At 39.8% G+C, this 19,383-nt stretch overlaps 2 protein-coding genes across 3 annotated transcripts in view; both read left to right on the forward strand.

The window, feature by feature from the left end:
- LOC114503710 (olfactory receptor 7A17-like) overlaps positions 1-19,383 on the forward strand; it is a 158,512-nt gene that overhangs the window by 136,437 nt on the left and 2,692 nt on the right. Inside the window, exon 1 of one of the 2 annotated variants that reach the window (XM_036032459.1) lies at positions 16,001-16,264. The exons of the other annotated variant lie outside the window; for it this stretch is intronic. The gene's annotated coding sequence lies outside the window, so the exon portion shown is untranslated. Of the gene's footprint in view, positions 1-16,000; positions 16,265-19,383 lie in introns of those variants that run through there. 2 annotated transcript variants of the gene reach the window in all.
- Positions 1,429-3,409, forward strand: LOC114503709 (olfactory receptor 7A10-like). Its single transcript, XM_028521345.2, has one exon. It carries the CDS (start codon positions 1,442-1,444, stop codon positions 2,408-2,410), a length of 969 nt encoding a protein of 322 aa, XP_028377146.1. The 5' UTR covers positions 1,429-1,441; the 3' UTR covers positions 2,411-3,409.

Here is a 19,383-nt window from a genome sequence, read left to right on the forward strand (position 1 = left end):
GATATTTGGACCACAGGAATGAAAGTGACTGCAGCTGAGTCTAACACAGAACCACAGCCTTTCTTCCCAGAGAGTGGTCCACAGACCAGGACCTGTAGCATCAACACCATCTGGGCACTTGTCAGAAACACAGCTTCTCTGAGCCTGAAGAGCCTGCTGAGTCAGACTCCACATTTGAACTAGAATCCTGGGGACTCTATATGCATTTGAAATGGCAGAAGTGCTGGTATAAACTAGGCTCTGTCACCTTTTACCACTGTCATTTAGGGAGGGATAACGATTTGGGGAGATTTGTGTGTTTATGTTTGTGAATTGTAGGTGTTTAGTGGTATCCCTTTAGGCATTGTTAGTGGAAAAATCATTTGTGGTCAAGATCCACTGCCTAGAAGCAACCTGAAAAAATTATACCCATGGCCCATCACATGCTTGGATATTACCTTTGAGCAAATCACTACACCCCTGCAGCTCCTCTGTAAGGCCCGGTTACTGCTGGTTTCTTCTGCTGGGCACACACTTGCCCACATAAGCTTGATCTCCATCTCTTTCTACCTTGAGTTCTGTGCTCAAATGTCACTTGTTGGCAGGTCTCACCTAAAACCCCTTGAGAAATAGAATGGCCTAGTCACTTTCTAATTTAGACGTGCTTTTGTTTTCTTCATAGGATTTGTCACCATTTGTTGTTATATTTATTTCTGTTATTTGCTTCCATATTCTTTCCCCAATATTGGCTTGTAGAGACTTGTGTTCTTCAGAACCCTTCACTCACAGTGCAGACAGTGCCCAAAATATGGTCAATACTCAATTTGTATTCCTGAAATACATGATAAATTTCTCATTAAAACTGCAGAATATTAGGCAGCAGAAAGAAAGAAGGAGCTCCTACCCTACCTGACAGCATGGATGGGACTAGACAGCATTATGCTAAGTGAAATAAGCCAGGCGATGAAAGACAAATACCATAAGGTCTCACCTATAATTGGAACCTAATCAACAGAACAAACAAGCAAGCAAAATACAACCAGAGACATTGAAATAAAGAACAAATTAACAGTAACCAGAGAAGAGGGGAGGGAGGGATAATAGGGAGAGGACCATCAAGGAATATGTATGAAAGACACATGGACAAAGTCAATGGAAAACAAAGAAGTGGGGTGAGGGGAAAATGTATGGTGGGGTGAAAATGGAGGCAACTGTACTTGAAAAACAATTTTTTAAAAATGTAGTATTCCTGACACCTTAGGAAAAAAGTAGGTCAGGACAAAAATTCCTGCTCTGAGATGACACAGAAAACTCCTAAAGCAGAACAGATCTGTCCCAAAAGGTGAAATGCATTTCTTGACTGCAAAATATAAACAGTGGCAATAGAACTTTGTGAGTAATTCTGGCTTATATGAAAATTACTCCTGTTCTCCTTCTCCTTCTTGAAAGTCAGCTCCACCTCATGGATTCACGGAACCTTACAAGAGTGTCAGAATTTCTCCTCCTGGGACTATCAGAGGGCCCAGAACTGCAGCCCATCCTTTTTGGGCTTTTCCTCTGCATGTACCTGATCACTATGTTGGGAAACCTGCTCATCATCCTGGCTGTCAGCTCAGACTCCCACCTCCACACACCCATGTACTTCTTCCTCTCCAACCTGTCCTTGGTAGACATTTGTTTCACCTCTACCACCATCCCAAAGATGCTGCTGAACATCCAGACACAGAGCAAAGTCATCACCTATGCAGGCTGCATAACCCAAATATATTTTTTCATACTGTTTGGCATGTTGGATGACTTCCTCCTGACCATAATGGCTTATGACAGGTTTGTGGCCATTTGTCACCCCCTGCATTACATGGTCATCATGAAACCCCAGCTCTGTGGCCTGCTGGTTCTGGTGTCCTTTATCATGAGTGCTCTGAATTCCTTGCTACAATGCAAGATGGTGTTGAGGCTGTCCTTCTGTCCAGACTTGGAAATCCCCCACTTTTTCTGTGAACTCAACCAGATGACCCAACTTGCCTGTTCTGACAATTTTCTTAATAACATGGTAATGTATTTTGCAACTGTGCTACTAGGTGGTGGTCCTCTGGCTGGGATCCTTTATTCTTACTCTAAAATTGTGTCCTCCATTCGAGCAATCCCATCAGCTCAGGGGAAGTATAAAGCATTTTCCACCTGTGTGTCTCACCTCTCAGTTGTCTCCTTATTTTATGGTACAAGCCTAGGAGTATATCTTAGATCTGCTGGTACTCACAGCTCACAGTCCAGTGCAATAGCCTCAGTGATGTACACTGTGGTCACACCCATGCTGAACCCCTTCATCTACAGTCTCAGGAACAGAGACATAAAGGGGGCTCTGAAAAGATTCTTTAGGGTGTCTGGTAAATTAGGGACCATCATCCTGAATTTAAAAATATTACTTTGATTTCTTGGCTCTAAGAGGGAAACCAGAAAGGTTTTCTTTAATCAGATTTTGGTTTGAAAACTTGCTCTTTTTTCTCTGTTGTAATTTCCATTTCTTTGAGTTCAACTTCTCCATACAATTTAAGTTACCATTGTATTAAGCTTTATACCAGACACTTTTTTCCTTTCTCCCTATTCTAAGCTCAACATAGTTTTTTGTACATGGATCAGAACTCTTTGCAAATTACAGTTTCACAGCAACATGGATTTCTTAAGAATCATATCTTCTGAAATGACGTACATTGTTGTAAATAAGTTTTTCTTGTTTTATAGATACAATGGTCATAAGTTGTATTACCATGTGAAATAATTTCACTTTGTTACTCACACCATTTATATACTTTCATTCCAGGAAGATTTGAAACCTGTTTTAACTTTTGTGTCCCTCACTCTTTATACACCAGTACCTTAGCAGCTCTTCCTGAGGATAAAGACTTGATCATTGTTTCCTGTAAGTTCAGCCTGTTGACAGTGATGCTACAGGATAGGAAGGCCTGGGCACTGGCTTTGGGCCCTGCTACTTGTTCCTCAGACCACAGTCAATGTTGTGGATGGATGGCCCCGTGTGGTCCTTACTATAATTGCAACAACCATCAGGGAACTCCGAAAATGTAAAGTTTATTTCTCATTGGTCCTGGAGGGTCACAGCATCCTGAGGGCCACAGAAAGTCTATCAATGTTAGGCAAGGAGGAGGAGGGAGAGAGAGAACAGATTGAGTTGGGTGGGGAGGCTTGGGTGCTTCCCTAGCAACCTTATTACAGAGCTGGCAGGAGGATTATTTCACATGAATGCCTTTTAAACAGATGCCTCATGCATCAAAAGTGTAATGTCACTCTGTCTGGTGTGGCTTAATGGATTGAGCACTGGCCTGTGAACCAAAGGATTGCTGGTTCAATTTCCAGTCAGTGCCCATGCCTAGGTTGTAAGCCAAGTCCCCAGTAAGGGGCATGCAAGAGGTAACCACACATTGATGTTTCTCTCCCTCTCTTTCTCCTCTTCCCCTCTGTCTAAAAATAAATAAATAAAATCTTTTTTAAAAGGGTAATGTTAAGCATTTACACTAGAAATATGCCATTGGATTTTATAACCAGTCTCCAAGTTTTATTGTCTTATTCAGCTCAATGTCCAGAAAACCTACCATAGTACCTGGAAAAAATATTATTTAAATTATAAAAATATGAGATCTGTCCAGAAGGTATTCAGCCATGTAAAATGAAAAATAGAGATATTTACTGAAGAAGATACAAGAAACATTGTACATAAGACAATGATGCCTTAGTTCCCTTCAAAGTAGGCACCTTGGGACCTCACACAGTTCTCCAAAGTGTCATCAGCTGCCTTGTTGTATTTCCCTGAATCTTATCAATGGTCAGAAACCTCTTCCTTTCAAAGGTGATTTGAGTTTTGGGAAAAGTCAGAAGTCACAGGGCACCAAATCTGTGTTGTAGGTAGGTTGAGTCATCTGGGTAATTTGATGTTTTGCCACAAAATTCTGCATGAGATGTGATGCATGAGGGGGTGCGTTGTCACAATGAAGCTGCCAATCACCAGGTGCCCATAGCTGCAGGCTTCTGAATCATCCAAATAGTTTCCATGGAGTAATGTTCAAGCTTAGGGCAAATTTTGATGCAGATTTGTTGTTCTACTGTCTCAGTCATTTTGAAATCGACAGCCACACAGTACAAATGCTCACTCAACAGCGTCTATCACCCCCACTGAGTAGTACAGTGAAGTCATCATTGTTCACAAATATGCATTCCAGTCCACTTCCTTGGCTGCCAGGTTACATCGATGTTGCACAAACCGTTCTCATTATATTAACAAGGCTGGGTGTTTTCAGGACAGACCTTGTGTATCTCCCAGTGGTTTCTATTTGGATATGAGGCAGGATGGAAAGGAGTTACAGAAAAACCCAACAGGTGGAATGAAGAACTAGGGGCAGACATCCTCTCACCAGAGCCCCCTGACCCCATTCAGTCATAATCAAAGATAAATCAGTTTACGGCAGGGAGACCACTCTGTAGGTGTGGGAGTCAACAACAAGGACTGACTAGAACCAGATCATTTCAAAGTGGAGGAAAAATTGACTACATCCACCCCAAAGCTCGTCACACCACCATTATAATGAAAACTGACACCACGTGTAGAAGGGGAGCATGTGGGGACAAAGGCCATGACACTTCCAGAAGATCATTTTAGGAACAAGGCCCCCTCCCAAACAGAAGGCAGGATCAGAATTTGTCACCCCAAAGCTTGGAGAAACCCCTCTCCTACCTTGGACACACATAAAACCCAAGAACCAACAGACTGTGTGCACAAACTCACTCTCCTGTTAGCCCTCACCCACTCTGGTTTGTACTTTTCTTTCCCAGGAGCCCCCTTGCCCGGGCCTCTTTCTTTTTGTCTACCTGAATGAAACCTGCTTTATTGTCACCTCAATTTGTCCTTGGACTCTTTCCAAGGACAGTCAAGGACCCAGAGGTTGCCTGACACACACAATTTCCCCAATTGCACCTGGGCAGGTGAAGCCCCTTGTGCAGAGGCAGTTCAGTAACAGATCCACACATGAGAGGGACAGAGACAAAAGGACAACAAGGTATATGTGACAATCTGAGCTAAAGGTGAAGTAAGGCACCTGGAACATCAGAGGAGAGAAAGGTCATTAGTAGGACAGCAGGATGAACAGATGTTTGGTAATTAGAGTTTGTCCTGTTCTATACCTTGGTTGTAAAAAGTTAACTCTGTTGATAACTTTTATTATGGGGAAGGCCCTGAATTTAAAATGTTTCTTGTATTGTAGTGGTGTTTATTTTTTATTGTTTTATGGCTAAATGCTTTTACAGTTATCCCAATTTTTCCCCTCCTGGCTCCACCACCCAGCCCTACTCGCACTTCCATAGTCAATCCCCACATCGTTGTCCATGTCCATGAGTCCTTTGCTTATATTCTCTAATCCCCCACCTTCTTTCATCCAGTCCCCACCTCCACTGTCCCACTTACTGCTGTCAAGTTATTCCATGATCCTATACCTCTGGTTCTATTTTGCTCATTAGTTTATTTTGTTCATGACACTCCTCTTATAAGTGAGATCATACGGTATTCGTCTTTCACTGACTGACTTATTTTACTTAGCATAATAGATTCCAGTTCCATCCCTGCTGTCACAAAAGGTAAGAATTCCTTATTTTTTTCTGCTATGTAGTATTCCATTGTGTAAATGTACCACAGTTTTTTAATCCATTCACCTACTGATGGGCACTTAGGCTGTTCCCAGCATTGCCTATTGTAAATAGTGTTGCTATGAACAAAGAGGTGCATAAATACTTCTGAATTGGTGTATCAGGATCCTTAGGGTATAATTCCAGCAGGGGAATCACTGGGTGAAAAGGAAGTTCCATTTTTAATTTTTTGAGAAACTTCCATACTGTTTTCCACTGTGGTTATGCCAGTCTGCATTCTCACCACAGTGCACTGGAGTTTCCTTTCCTCCACAACCTCTCCAGCACTTGTTGTTTGTTGATTTATTAATGATAGGCATTTTGGAAGGTGTGAGGTGATATGTCATTGTAGTTTTAATTTGCTTCTCTTTGATGGCTAGTCATGTTCAGCATTTTTTCATACATCTCTGGGTCATCTGTATGTCCTCCTTGGAGAAGTTTCTATTTAGGTCCTTTGCCCATTTTTTAATTGAATTGTTTGTTTTCCTGGTGTTCAATCATATGAGTTCTTTATGTATTTTGGAGATTAAAACCATGTCCAATGTATCATTGGCAAATATGTTCTCCCATATAGTTGGTTCCCTTTTCATTTTGATGATGATTTCTTTAGCCATGCAGTAGCTTTTTAATTTGATGTAGTCCCATTTGTTAATTTTTTTCTCTATTTCCCTTGCCCTAGGTGATATATCCACTAAAATATTGTTACATGAGATATGTGCAATTTTATTGCCTATGTTTTCCACTAGGATTTTTATGGTATCCTGACTTACATTTAAGGCTTTTACCTCTTTTTAGTATACTCTGGTGTATCATGTAATATAGTGGTCTAGTTCCATTTTTTAAAAAGTACCAGTCCAGTTCTCATGACACCATTTATTTAAGAGGTTGTCTTTATGCCATTTTAGGTTTTTGCCCCCTTTGTCAAATATTAATTGACCATAAAGACATGGTTTTATTTCTGGGTTCTCTATTCTGTTGCATTGATCTATGTGTCTGTTCTTATGCCAGTACCAGACTGTTTTGATTACAGTAGCCTTGTAGTATATTTTTGTATCAGTTATTGTTCTCCCTCCAACTTTATTCTTCTTTTTAAGATAGCTGAGGCTTATTCAAGATCTTTTTGTTCTTCCATATATACTTTTGGAATATTTGTTATAGCCTGTGAAATATACTATTGGTATTTTAATAAGATTTGCACTGAATCTATAGATTATTTTGATTAGTATGGGTATTTTAATTATATTAATTCTTTTAATCTATGAATACAGTATATGCTTCCACTTATTTGTATTTCACTTAATTTCTTTCTGCAGTGTGCTATAGTTTTCCAAGTACAGGTCTTTTACCTCCTTGATTAATTGTATTCCTAGGTACTTTTTAATTTGTTTGTTGAAAAAATTCAGTAAAGATGAGCCTTTTTCTTTGTCTCTCCCCCTGATAGTTCATTGCTGGTGTACAAAATACCATGAATTTCTGCATATTGGCTTTGTATCCTGATATTTGCTGAATTCACTTATTAGGTCAAGTAGTTTTTTTCATGGAGCCTATAGGGTCTCCTTTTTGAGTTTTTTAAAATTGTTTTGTTGTTGTTCAAGTACAATTGTCTGCATTCCCCCACCATTCCCTCCTACCCCACCCATCCCCACCTCTCTCCCCTGATTCCACCCCCCTCTCCAGATTTGTCCATGAGTCCTTTATAGTTGTTCCTGAAAACCCTTTTCCCCTTTCTCCCCATTATCCCCACCCATCTCCCCTCTGGTTACTGTCAAATTGTTCTTAATTTCAATGTCTCTGGTTATATTTTCTTGCTTGTTTGTTTTGTTGATTAGGTTCCACTTAAAGGTGAAATCATATGGTATTTGTCTTTCACCACCTGGCTTATTTCACTTAGCATAATGCTCTCTAGTTCCATCCATGCTGTCACAATGGGTAGGAGCTCCTTCTTTCTTTCTGTTGCATAGTACAGGGTTTTCTATGTGTACTCTCATATATCTGCAAATAATGACAGCCTTACTCCTTTTTTTCCCCAATTTGGATGCTTTTTATTTCTTCACCTTGTCTGATCTCTGTGCCTATTGCAGTACTCTGCTGAACAATGGTGGTGAAAGTGGACACTCTTGTCTTGATCCTGATCTTCAGGGAAACACTTGTAGTTTTTGTCCATTGAGTATGATACTGAAAGTTGTTTTTTCATATATGGCCTTTTTCATGTTTGGATATGCTCTCTCTATTCCCACTTTGCTCAGTGTTTTTATATAAATGGGTGCTAGGTAATATCATATACTTTCTCTGCATCTATTGACATGATCATATGATTTTGGTCTTTCACTTTCTGTATGTGGTGTAGCACATCCAAATTTAAAATTTTTGGACTTCCAGCCAAGACGGAGGCATAGATAGATATGCTGTGCCTCCTCACACAACCAAAAGAAGGACAACAACAAATCTAAAAACAAAAACAACCAGAACTTCCAGAAAACCATACTGTATAAAAGTCCAACAACCAAGGAGTTAAAGAAAAAAAACATTCATCAAGACCAATAGGAGGGGTAGAGATGGAAAGCCAGGGCAGAGAAGTCTCACAGTAAGGTGGTGGCTAGAGGACCAGGATGCGCAAGGTGGCAGCTGGCAGACAGGGTAGTCTCACTTTTGCATGCAGATAAACCAGGAGGAACAACTGAGTGAGACTGACCAAGCCACCCAGGGTTCTAGTGCAGGGAAATAAAACCTCAAAATCTCTGACTGAAAAAACTTAATGGGGTTGTGGCAGTGGGAGAAACTCCCAGCTCAACAGACGAGTTCCTTGGAGAGATGCACAGAGTCCTAGAACATGCACAAAACCACCCACCTGGGAATTAGCACCAGAAGGGTCAAATTTGTTTGTGGGTAGTGGAGGAAGAGACTGAAAACTGGCCAAGAGATGAGCAAGCAGCACTGTTACCTCTCAGGCCCCTCCCCCACATGAAGCCCCACAACACAGGGACGTGGCTTGCCTGCCCTGGCAAATAACTAAAGTTCTGCCCCTAACTATGTAACAGATGCACTGAGGCAAAAAAAAAAAAAAAATGGCCCAAATGAAAGAACAGATCAAAGTCCAGAAAAAATACAACTAAGTAACAAGGAGCTAGCCAATCTATCAGATGCAGAGTTCAAAACAGTGGTAAGCAGGATGCTCACAGTATTGGTTGAGTTTGGTCACAAAATACAGAAAAAAAGTGAAGGCTATGAAAAGTGAAATAAAGGAAAATGCATAGGGAACCAACAATAAAGAGAAGGAATCCAGGACTCAAATCAATGATTTGGAACGAAAGGAAGAGATAAACATCTGAGCAGAACAGAATAAAGAAACAAGAATTCACAACAATGAGGAGAGGCTTAGGAGCCTCTAGGAAAACTTCAAATGTTCCAATGTCCAAATCATAGGGTGACAGAAGGAGAAGAGGTACAGCAAGATATTGAAAACTTATTTGAAAAAATAATGAAGGAACCATGGAAATACAAAGGATTGTAAAAAATTACTATGAAGAACTTTATGCCAAGAAATTTGAAAACCTAGGTGAAATGGACAAATTTGTAGAAAAATATAATCTTCCAAAACTCAATGAAGAAGAAGCAGAAAGCCTGAACAGACCAATAACAGCAGATGAAATTGAAGCAGTGATAAAAAAAAAAAAAAAACTCCCCAGAGAGGGAAGATAGCAGCATGGTAGAAGGGAGCAGATTCCACTTCACCCTACACACAGGAGAAAAACCTAGCCAATCTCTGGAGGAACAGAGTAAACAGCCAACAGTACCACAGCATATATGAAAATAGGAGATTAAATATTGTAGCAGACATTGAAAAACCAGACTGTAAGGAGACTACTTCAGGATAATAAGGGCCCAGGGATCAGCATGTGGACCAGGGAGGTTGCAGCCCAGGCCTGGTGCTCCCAGGTCTGCCTCAGGGCACTCAGAAGAGAGCTGGGTCAACCTCTCCCTCCCCAACCAAGCAAGGATTGAGCAACACTGGGGGAGGCCTGGTTGCCTGAAGGCACAGAGAGGGGAGTAAGGACTGAGTGGCAATCACACAAGGGCTGTGAGCACCCATGAATAGCCCCGGGAAGAGTGTGTGCCCAAACCTGTGTGACAAAGGGCAGCCTGGCCACGTGCCTGTGCCCGCATCTGCAACCCAGGAAAAGTGTGTTTTGTGGAAGACCCGGAGCTCACAGCTGTGAATCCGGGAAAGGTGTGGGTGCTCTACAGGATCCCCAGAGCCCACAGCCATCAACCTGGGGAAGGCGTGCACACTCTGCAGGATCCCAGGAGTCCACGGTGGTGAACTTGGGATAGAGTGCTTAGGAGGGCCCAGATCCCACACCCAGGGCCCTGTGGAGAGGCACCAGACTGGCACTGGGGAGATTGCACTGCTAGCCCTGGGGAAGGTACATCAAGGCTGACTGAGTGCTGAACAAGAAGGGAGAAAAGCCATACCATCGCCCCTCAGCCTGCTGAAGCCAGCAAGACCAGAAAAACCTGTTTGGCCAGTTTGAAACCAAGAGGGTTTTTTTGGTTGATTGTTTGATTTTTTTAAGTAACTTTTTATTTTTTAATTCTTATTATTTTTATATCACTCAATTCCTTTTGCTTCTCTTTCCTTCTTTCTAGTGTTATTCCTTCTTCCTTTCTTTCCAGTTTCATTTCTTCCCTCCATCTTCTGCTTTTTTCTTTTTTCTTTCTTTTTTTGAACTTGCAAGTTATTACATATTTGTATTATCATTTTTTCATTATTCTTACATTTTTTATTTTAACAGTATTTTGGTATTCCTCTTCTTTCTGTATAGTCTTCTTTGCTTAGCTGATTATATTGTACTGTTTAACATGTTTCCCCTGTTATCTCATTCATAGTGTATTGCTAATTTACTGTCCTTCACTTCATTTGTGTTCCATTAGTACACTACCAAAGGTTCTGTACTCCCTATTCTTGTTATCTAGATCTCATAGAGTCTGTCATATGATTGTTGCTCTAATATTACTGTAAATAATAGCTATTCCATACAATTGTAAATACTACACAACACCCTTCCCAGATCTTAGCCCACTTCACAATTTCCGAAAATCTGTTACTGTAGTGGTTAACTCTATACTCTCACACACTACACCTATTTACTATTCTTTGCTCTCACCTTACCTCAGAATATAACCTCCCACGACCTCACTGCTTTCTAGATCCAACTCACAATCCTTCCCTCCCCAACAAGAGTCTTACCTTCTTTCCATCCTTTCTAAAAACTGGCTAGTTGGGTGGAAGATCATGGTTAACACTACACATAACCAAAGGATCTCCTATCTCTTCTCTTCTGGCTGCTACTGTAAATATCATAGAATACTGTCTTGCTGTCTTAAACCATTTTGCCTAACCCCTCCAACTGACCACAGAAAAGAGTAGGGGGAAGCTGTGAATACCATGATACCTGAAGGAGAATGCACCACTGAATCTCACAGGTATTCTATGACAGAAGTTCACACCATAAACCCAGGGAGCCAGAACAATCAGATCAATTTAAGAAGCAGAGGCTAACAAGAAAAGTCTCATGAACAATGGGAAGACAAAGAAACAATCCCTGAATGAAGCATTCATTCTCAGAAACAATGCTAAATGAAATAGAGGCAACTCAACTATCAGATATTGAGTTCAAAGAAATGATTATCAGGAAGCTCAATGAGCTCAGTATGAGCTACCAGAAACTACAGGGAAGCTACAATGAACTCACTGCAAACTATATCAACATCAAAAAGGAAATAGAAACTATCAACAAGGGTCAAGAGGAAATGAAGAATAAAATTTCTGAACTGAAGAACACAGTAGAAGGACTCAAAAGCAGGATTGATGAAGCAGAAGATTGAACCAGTGAACTGGAGAATAAAGTAGAAAAAAACATGCAAACAGAGCAAGAAAAGGAAAAGAGGCTCAGAAAGAATGAAGAGGGATTAAGAGAAATGCAATACAATATGAAATGTAATAATATCCACATAATAGGGAAATGAGAAGGAGAAGAAAAAAACAAGGGATAGAAAACCTATTGAAAAAGTATGATGGAAAACTTCCCTAATTTGATGAGAGAAAACATCACACAAGTCCAGGAAAAACAGACAGTCCCGATCAAGAGGAACCCAAAGAGGCCCACTTCAAAACACATCATAATTAAAATGGCAAAATTTCAAGACAAAGAGAGAATCTAAAAGGCAGCAAGGGAGAAACAAGAAGTAACATACAAGGGAGCCCCAATAAAGATAGCAGCTGACTTCTCAATGGGAATGCTCTAAGCCAGAAGAGAATGGCAAGAAATATTCCAAGTAATGAAAACCAGAGGTCTCTAACCAAGGCTACTTTACCCAGCAAGGCTCCCAATAAAGATAGAAGGCCAAATAAGAAGCTTCCCAGACAAAAGAAGTCTAAAAGAATACACCTCTACCAAACCAGCTCTGCAAGAGATGCTAAAGGGACTGCTTTAAGGAAAGGAAGGAAGAGAGAGAGAGAGAGAGAGAGGGAGAGAGAGAGAGAGAAACACAGGTATGAAAATGGCAATGAATAAGTACCTATCAGTAATCACCTTAAATGTAAATGGATTAAATGTTGCAATCAAAAGACATAGAATAGCTGGATGGATAAGAAACCATGACCCACACATATGCTGCCTACAAGAGACCCACCTCAGAATAAAAGACCTCCACACCTGAAAGTGAAGGGCTGGAAACAAATTTTCCAAGCAAATGGACAGGAAAAAAAGCCAGGGTAGCAGTACTCATATCAGACACAATAGACTTCCAAAAAAGGGCCATAAAGAGAGACCCAGAAGGTCACTTCATAATACTCAAGGGAAGAATCCACCAAGACTTAAACATTGTAAATATATATGCACCCAACATAGGAGCACCCAAATACATAAAGAAAATCTTAGAGGACTTCAAGAAAGATATTGACAGCAACACAATTATAGTGGGGGATTTTAACACCCCACTGTCAAAAATGGACAGATCTTCCTAACAAAATATTAACAAAGATATTATGGCATTGAACAATGCCCTAGATGAAATGGACTTAACTGATATATAGAGAACCCTCCATCCCAAAGAACCTAAACACACATTCTTTTCAAATGCACATGGAACATTTTCAAAGATAGACCACATGATAGGACACAAAACAAGCCTCAACAAATTCAAGAAAATTGAAACCATACCAAGCATCTTCTCTGATCACAAGGAACTGAAACTAGAAACAACCCCAAGGAAAAAGACCCAAAACTCTCAAATTCATGGAGATTAAACAGCATGCTATTAAACAATGAATGGGTCAAGAATGAAATTAGGGAAGAAATCAAAAAGTTTCTGGAAACAAATGAAAATGAACTCACAACAACCCAAAACTTATGGGACACAGCACAGGCAGTCCTCAGAAGGAACTTTATAGCAATACAGGCCTACGTTAAAAAGATAGAAATGTTTCAAACAAACAACCTAACCCTACGTCTACAAGAACTCAAGGAACAACAACAAAGACAGCCCAGAGCAAATATTAGGAAGAAAATAACCAAGATCAGAGCAGAATTAAATGGCATAGAGACTAATAGCACAATTCTAAGAATCAATGAATCCGGGAGCTGGTTCTTTGAAAAGATAAACAAAATCAACAAGCCTTTAAGCAGGCTCATCAAGAAAAAAAAAGAGAGAAAACCCAAATAAACACAATCAGAAATGAAAGAGGAGAGATTACAACTGATACCACAGAAATACAAAGGATTGTAAGACATTACTATGAAGAACCATATGCCAAGAAATTTGAAAACCTAGGTGAAATGGATAAATTTCTACAAAAATATAATCTTCCAAAACTCAATGAAGAAGGAACAGAAAGCCTGAACATACCAATAACAGCAACTGTAATTGAAGCAGTAATCAAAAAACTCTTGACACACAGAAGGCCTGGACCAGATGGTCTCAGAGGAGATTCTACAAAGCACTTAAGGAAGAGCTAACCCCTATCCTTCACAGACTATTCCAAAAAATCCAAAATGATAGAAGACTCCCAAACTCTTTTTGTGAGGCCAGCATCATCCTAATTCCAAAACCAGATAAAGACACAACAAAGAAAGAAAACTTTGGGCCAATATTGCTGATTAACATAGACACTAAATCCTCAACAAAATATTGGCAAACCAGAGTCAACAATACATTAAAAAGATCATACATCATGACCAAGTGGGATTCATCCCAGGCATGCAAGGATGGTACAATATTCACAAATCAATAAATGTAATACCTCACATAAACAAAAGCAAAGACATAAATCACATGATTATATCAATAGATGCAGAAAAAGCATTTGATAAGATACAGCACCCATTTATGATAAAAATACTCAGTAAAGTGGGAATATAGGGAACATTCCTCAACATAATAAAGGCCATATATGAGAGACCTACAGCCAACATCATACTCAATGGGCAAAAACTAAAATCTTTTCCACTAAGATCAGGAACAAGACAAAGATGCCCACTTTCACCACTTCTATTCAACATAGTACTGGAAGTTTTAGCCACAGTGATCAGACAAGAAAAAGAAATAAAAGGCATCCAAATTGGAAAGGAGGAAACAAAACTCACTGTCTGCAGATGACATAATAGTGTACATAGAAAATCCTATAGACTCCACCAAAAAACTGCTCGACCTAATAAATGAATTTGGCAAAACAGTGGGATACGAAGTCAATATACAGAAATCAAAGGCATTTTTGTATACCAACAATGAAACAGCAGAAGTGGAAATCAAGAAAAAAATTCCATTTGATATAGCTACAAGAAAAATAAAATACCTAGGAATAAACCTAACCAAAGAGGTAAAATATCTGTATACAGAAAACTACACAACACTGAAGAAAGGAATCAAGGAAGACACAAATGGAAACATATACTGTGTTAATGGATCAGAAGAATTAACATCATCAAAATGTCCATACTACCCAAAGCAATGTACAGATTCAATGCAATACCTGTTAAAGTACCAATGGCATATTTCACAGACATAGAACAAACACTTCAAAAATTTTATATGGAACCATAAACAATCGTGAATAGCTGCAGCAATTTTGAGAAAGAGGGGCAAAGTAAGAGGGATCACAATACCTGATACCAAACAGTATCTTATGGGTTCCAATGTACAGGTTTTTCACTTCTTGGTTATGTTCACTCCCAGTTTTACTCTTTTTGATGCAATTGTAAATGGGATTGTTTCCTCCATTTCTTTCTCTCTGACTCTTTGTTATAAGACACTACAGATTTTAGTAAACTGATTTTGTATCCCACAGAGGTACTGAATTCATTTTTTAGTTCTAGCTAAGTTTCATATTTTAAATAATTTATTTAAGGAATGAGTGAAATAAATTGAATATATTTAAAATGTAGAATTTGTTGAATTAAAGGAGGCATAAAGAAATTATGGGTTCCAACCTTTTTTTTGAATAAATCCTCTTTGGTGCCAAAACCCCAGTCAATACTATTTTTCAGTTCACTATAAAACTTTGAAGTTGGAGAAGGACTGGTCTTGACTAGGTTATATCACCTAAATTTGACATAATTATTGTGTTGGGTATTGTAGGCACTTAGCAGCCTCTTTTCAGACATTGCCACAGAGCTGGAGGGGAAAACCATCCTTGGATGGGAACCACTGTAGTGTGTGAGAACTGGAAGCAGCCTGATTCCAATCATCCCCCATTCCTTACTCTGATTATAACTTTGGGCAGATCACTGAACTCCTTCCAGCCCCATTTCAGCAATGGGGAATGGAGTTCATAATTGTTCCACCTCACAGAAGAAATGTTTGTAGAAATTAAGCAATGCTAACAATCGGTACTAAAGTCAGATTATGTAGCATAAAATTATTTAAATATGTCCCATAATTAAGAAAGTTTTTCTAATAAGGGACTAAGTGGCAGCTCTTCTGATATAAGTATGAAATTTCTCATTGATTTGGCAAACGAAGCTAAGTAGTGTAGTCCCTGAAGGTTTACACCAAGGTCAGAGTTGTCTCCCTTGTTGGAGAGAAATAATAATGGCTGGAGGTATCACGGACTGTGCCCCACCACAAGTCAGTGAGTTGAAGTCCCAAAGGTCCTACTCAGGGCAATGTTCTCAGTCTTAGACTTTGGAGAAACTTTAACTCAAAGTGGGGTAAGGTGCTAGGAGGTGACAGGATTCCCTTCACTTCAAATCTAATCCCTTAGAAACAGAGAATCAACAGGCAGATTTTCCATTCAGTCCAGACAAGTGTCCCAAAGGGAAATGAGGTGCTCAGAGGAGGGAGTAACAGGGGGATGGTATCTAATGAACAGATGAAGGGAGAAGTAAACATCTCCTCTGTGGCAGACTCTCAACATGGGCACCTTAGGATGGGCAGAACACACTTGTGTCTTCAGGAGACCTAACTCTGGTCCAGAGACCAATGTTTGACTCCTTCCTGCTCTTTTGTCTGAGGACAGAGCTTCAGTTTCCAACATTAGCCATCCAGGGCAGGATTCGCACTTCTACAAGGAGCCCTTCCTTTCAGAGACCCTGACCACGTGAGTCTCAGAGTGCAGCAGATGGTGTGGAGAAGATCCAAAGAGAATGGGTCCTAGAATTTCTACCAGTGGTAACCTTAGAGACTAACCAGGCTAGCTCAGAACTGAGATTACCATATCTGCTTGCTAGGTAATCTAATGAATATATAATAGTTTCATATATTAGAATATTGTTTTCCTTAATATATTGCTACTTGGCATAGAATTCCTTTATATATGTATAGATGATTTAGGGAAATGTGTGAAAATTTATTTATTTTGTGTGGTCATTCTGTCATATTGTGTCTCCTTCCCTTACTTTTTAAAGTAAAAATTCTCCATCTTCTTTAACCTTGGCAAAGAAATTCTTTTCTTTGCAATTAATATTCAGTTGATATGATTAAATTATTATATTTTATAGCTTTGTCTTTTGGAATTATTGGTACAATTTCATTCCATTTTATTATTACCATTATTAGAATCCTTCTATTTTTTATATTATGAAAATTCCATACTTGAACATTTTTTCCATGTAAGAGCACATATTTACAATACCACGTGAGTGAGCAAAATCCATGAACACCCTGCTCATTTGATCTCACATTATAGAAAGGAGGCCCCATACCATGAAGGGTAAGTGTGCTATGACATCATATCCTCAGGGAGAAATATGTGAAGAGATCAATAACTGTCACATAAGCAGGATATATAAAATTCGTTCATGGGGGACTTTGCATGTTGTCAAGATACAGAATCAAGACTAGTATGTACCAGTCAGATGTGTCACAAAAAACATCAAAACTCAAAGCCAAGAACAGCAAAGGAAAGGTGCCACAAAGATAATGAGAGATGTGCCAGCCTCATCCACTGCTGGACCATATAAACACAAGGGTGATGTAGTAACCACAGAAGAGGTGCATGACAATTAGATCAGAGGTCAGTGAAGCAGTAACGGTCTGGTCAGTGTGTGGTCCCTTGAGTCTGAGGTGACTTCAGCACCCATGCTGGCTGACTCTCCTTTCTGCACCTGGCTCTCTGCTGGGCTCTTCACACTTACTGCTTTCCCTCATTAACAGGAATTGGGCTTTTAAACTCTTCTTGCATTTATTGCATTGAATTCCACATTCTTTTGACATGTCCCAAACTAAGACATGCCTTTTACACTACAATCCAGCATTTTTGCACACAGGCCCAGAAACACACACACACACTCATACACACACACACATACATGTGCAAAGGAAATCACAAAATGATTATGTATGTACTCTCACTATGTATGACACACTCCAATATTTTCTTTTGTGCCCTCTTGATTCTATTCTATTTCATTCTTATGAACCGTAGTCTAACACCCTAGTTTATGCTGATCTCAGAATATGGAGAAATTTTCCTCCAGCACATCCTCCCCATCTAGGTGAATACAGAGCACGTTCTCTCATTCATTCCATCACAGACTACATGTTTACTCAACTGCACTCCACTAAGTCTAGTGGGGGAGGAGGAATTTGAATAACATGCTTCATGTTTCAGGCACTCACTCTCTAGCAAGTAAGAAAGACATGGAAATAAATAAAAATCACACCATTGGTGCTCTAACACCTCAATCAGGGGTGTGGGAGTGTCCTTTTACTGTGCTAATGTTAGGTAAAAAAAAAAAAAAAAAAGGCCCACAAAGGAGATAGTTCATCTCTGTGAAAGGGGAGATGGAGTTTGGAAAATGGACAGGGAGTGAACAGTTCCAAAGAGACCAGTAGGGAGACTCCAAGCAAAGAGCAAGTGTGTCAAGGCCCTGAACCTTAGGCTGTGGTGTCAGGTGCAGCAGACAATCAAGCCCAATGTTCAGGAGATCAGTGTGGGTGAGGGCAGGGCCCTGTGAAGGTGAAACTGGCAGAAAGGTCACAGAGACTTGAGCCTCATGTTTGAAACTACAGAATTTTGGCCTCTGTCTCCACTGAGCAGTCACTAGTGGAGGCATTTAATTCAGAGATTCCATGATCTGCTTTGAAATACAGAAAGCTCTCTCTGACTCCAGATGACCATTTGGCTAGAGGGGTGCCAGCATGATAGATGGGAAAGATGACAAGAAACAGAAATATGGCTGTGCAATTGGGGTCCAACATGTTGGGAAGTAGTGGAGACATTTAAGAGGCAGAAGGGAATAAACAGCTGCATCTCATCCCAGTGGTCACCACTCACTTAGCAACAGGAAGGGCCTAACCCAGCTCCTTTCATATAATGTGTTGATTATCTGTCCATGGTAGGCAGACAGATGCCTCAGTGCCCATTATCAGGTGAGGTCATTAACAATTTTTATGTTGTGCATCTGAAACAGTTAATGTCAGAAACCAATGTTACCTCATTTTTTAAAAAAGGGAGCATATAAAAATCATGTAGGTTGTACCAAAAAATACAATTAAATTAAAGAAATAAAATGGTTTAGATGGCCTGCAAGTTCAAACAGCTGATATTTGGTAGATAATTTGAAAGCGGTCACCTAATGCCAAAAGCTTAGCATATATTATCATTTAGAAATGGGTTTCCATTTCATCATGAATACCTCCACTGTCATACTGGTATTTGCTGATGCTGATAGTGTTTGTTTCCTCTGGTCATTTTTCTAGTGCAATGTTCAATGTCTGCAACATCTTGACAATGTAAAATATCACTCCTTTGTTCTCTGATAAATGGCTTTTTGCTGTATTATCAGTTATGCTGGGTGTGAAGGGCATAGAACTGGAGTTGGAATGCTGCCAGGACCAGGAAGTTTTGCCTCATATAAGCCACTCAGCAGCCACCTGAATGATTAGATCTTTCCCACTCCATGTGTACATCTTCCTCTCTGCTTTTTTACCAATTTTTTTAAGTTCCTTTAAATAAGGGACTCAGAATGGCCATATGAAAGTGGAGTTCCATGTTTACATGTTCATGGGAGGTTTAACCAATTGAATTTGGATACTATTTCTATATACATAGGGTAAGATAGTCTGATGTTGACATCATGACTTACATCCTTTCTTTTCCAGTTATGGCAACAGGGTGGGAAGAGCTCAGTGATAACAAGGCCCCAGGAAGTAGTCACAGTGTGTGTGTGTGTGTGTGTGTGTGTGTGTGTTGCAGGGCAGTTTGACCTGAGTCCA

Source organism: Phyllostomus discolor, chromosome 8 (genome assembly GCF_004126475.2).
Source record: "Phyllostomus discolor isolate MPI-MPIP mPhyDis1 chromosome 8, mPhyDis1.pri.v3, whole genome shotgun sequence".
Taxonomy (NCBI): Eukaryota; Metazoa; Chordata; class Mammalia; order Chiroptera; family Phyllostomidae; genus Phyllostomus; species Phyllostomus discolor.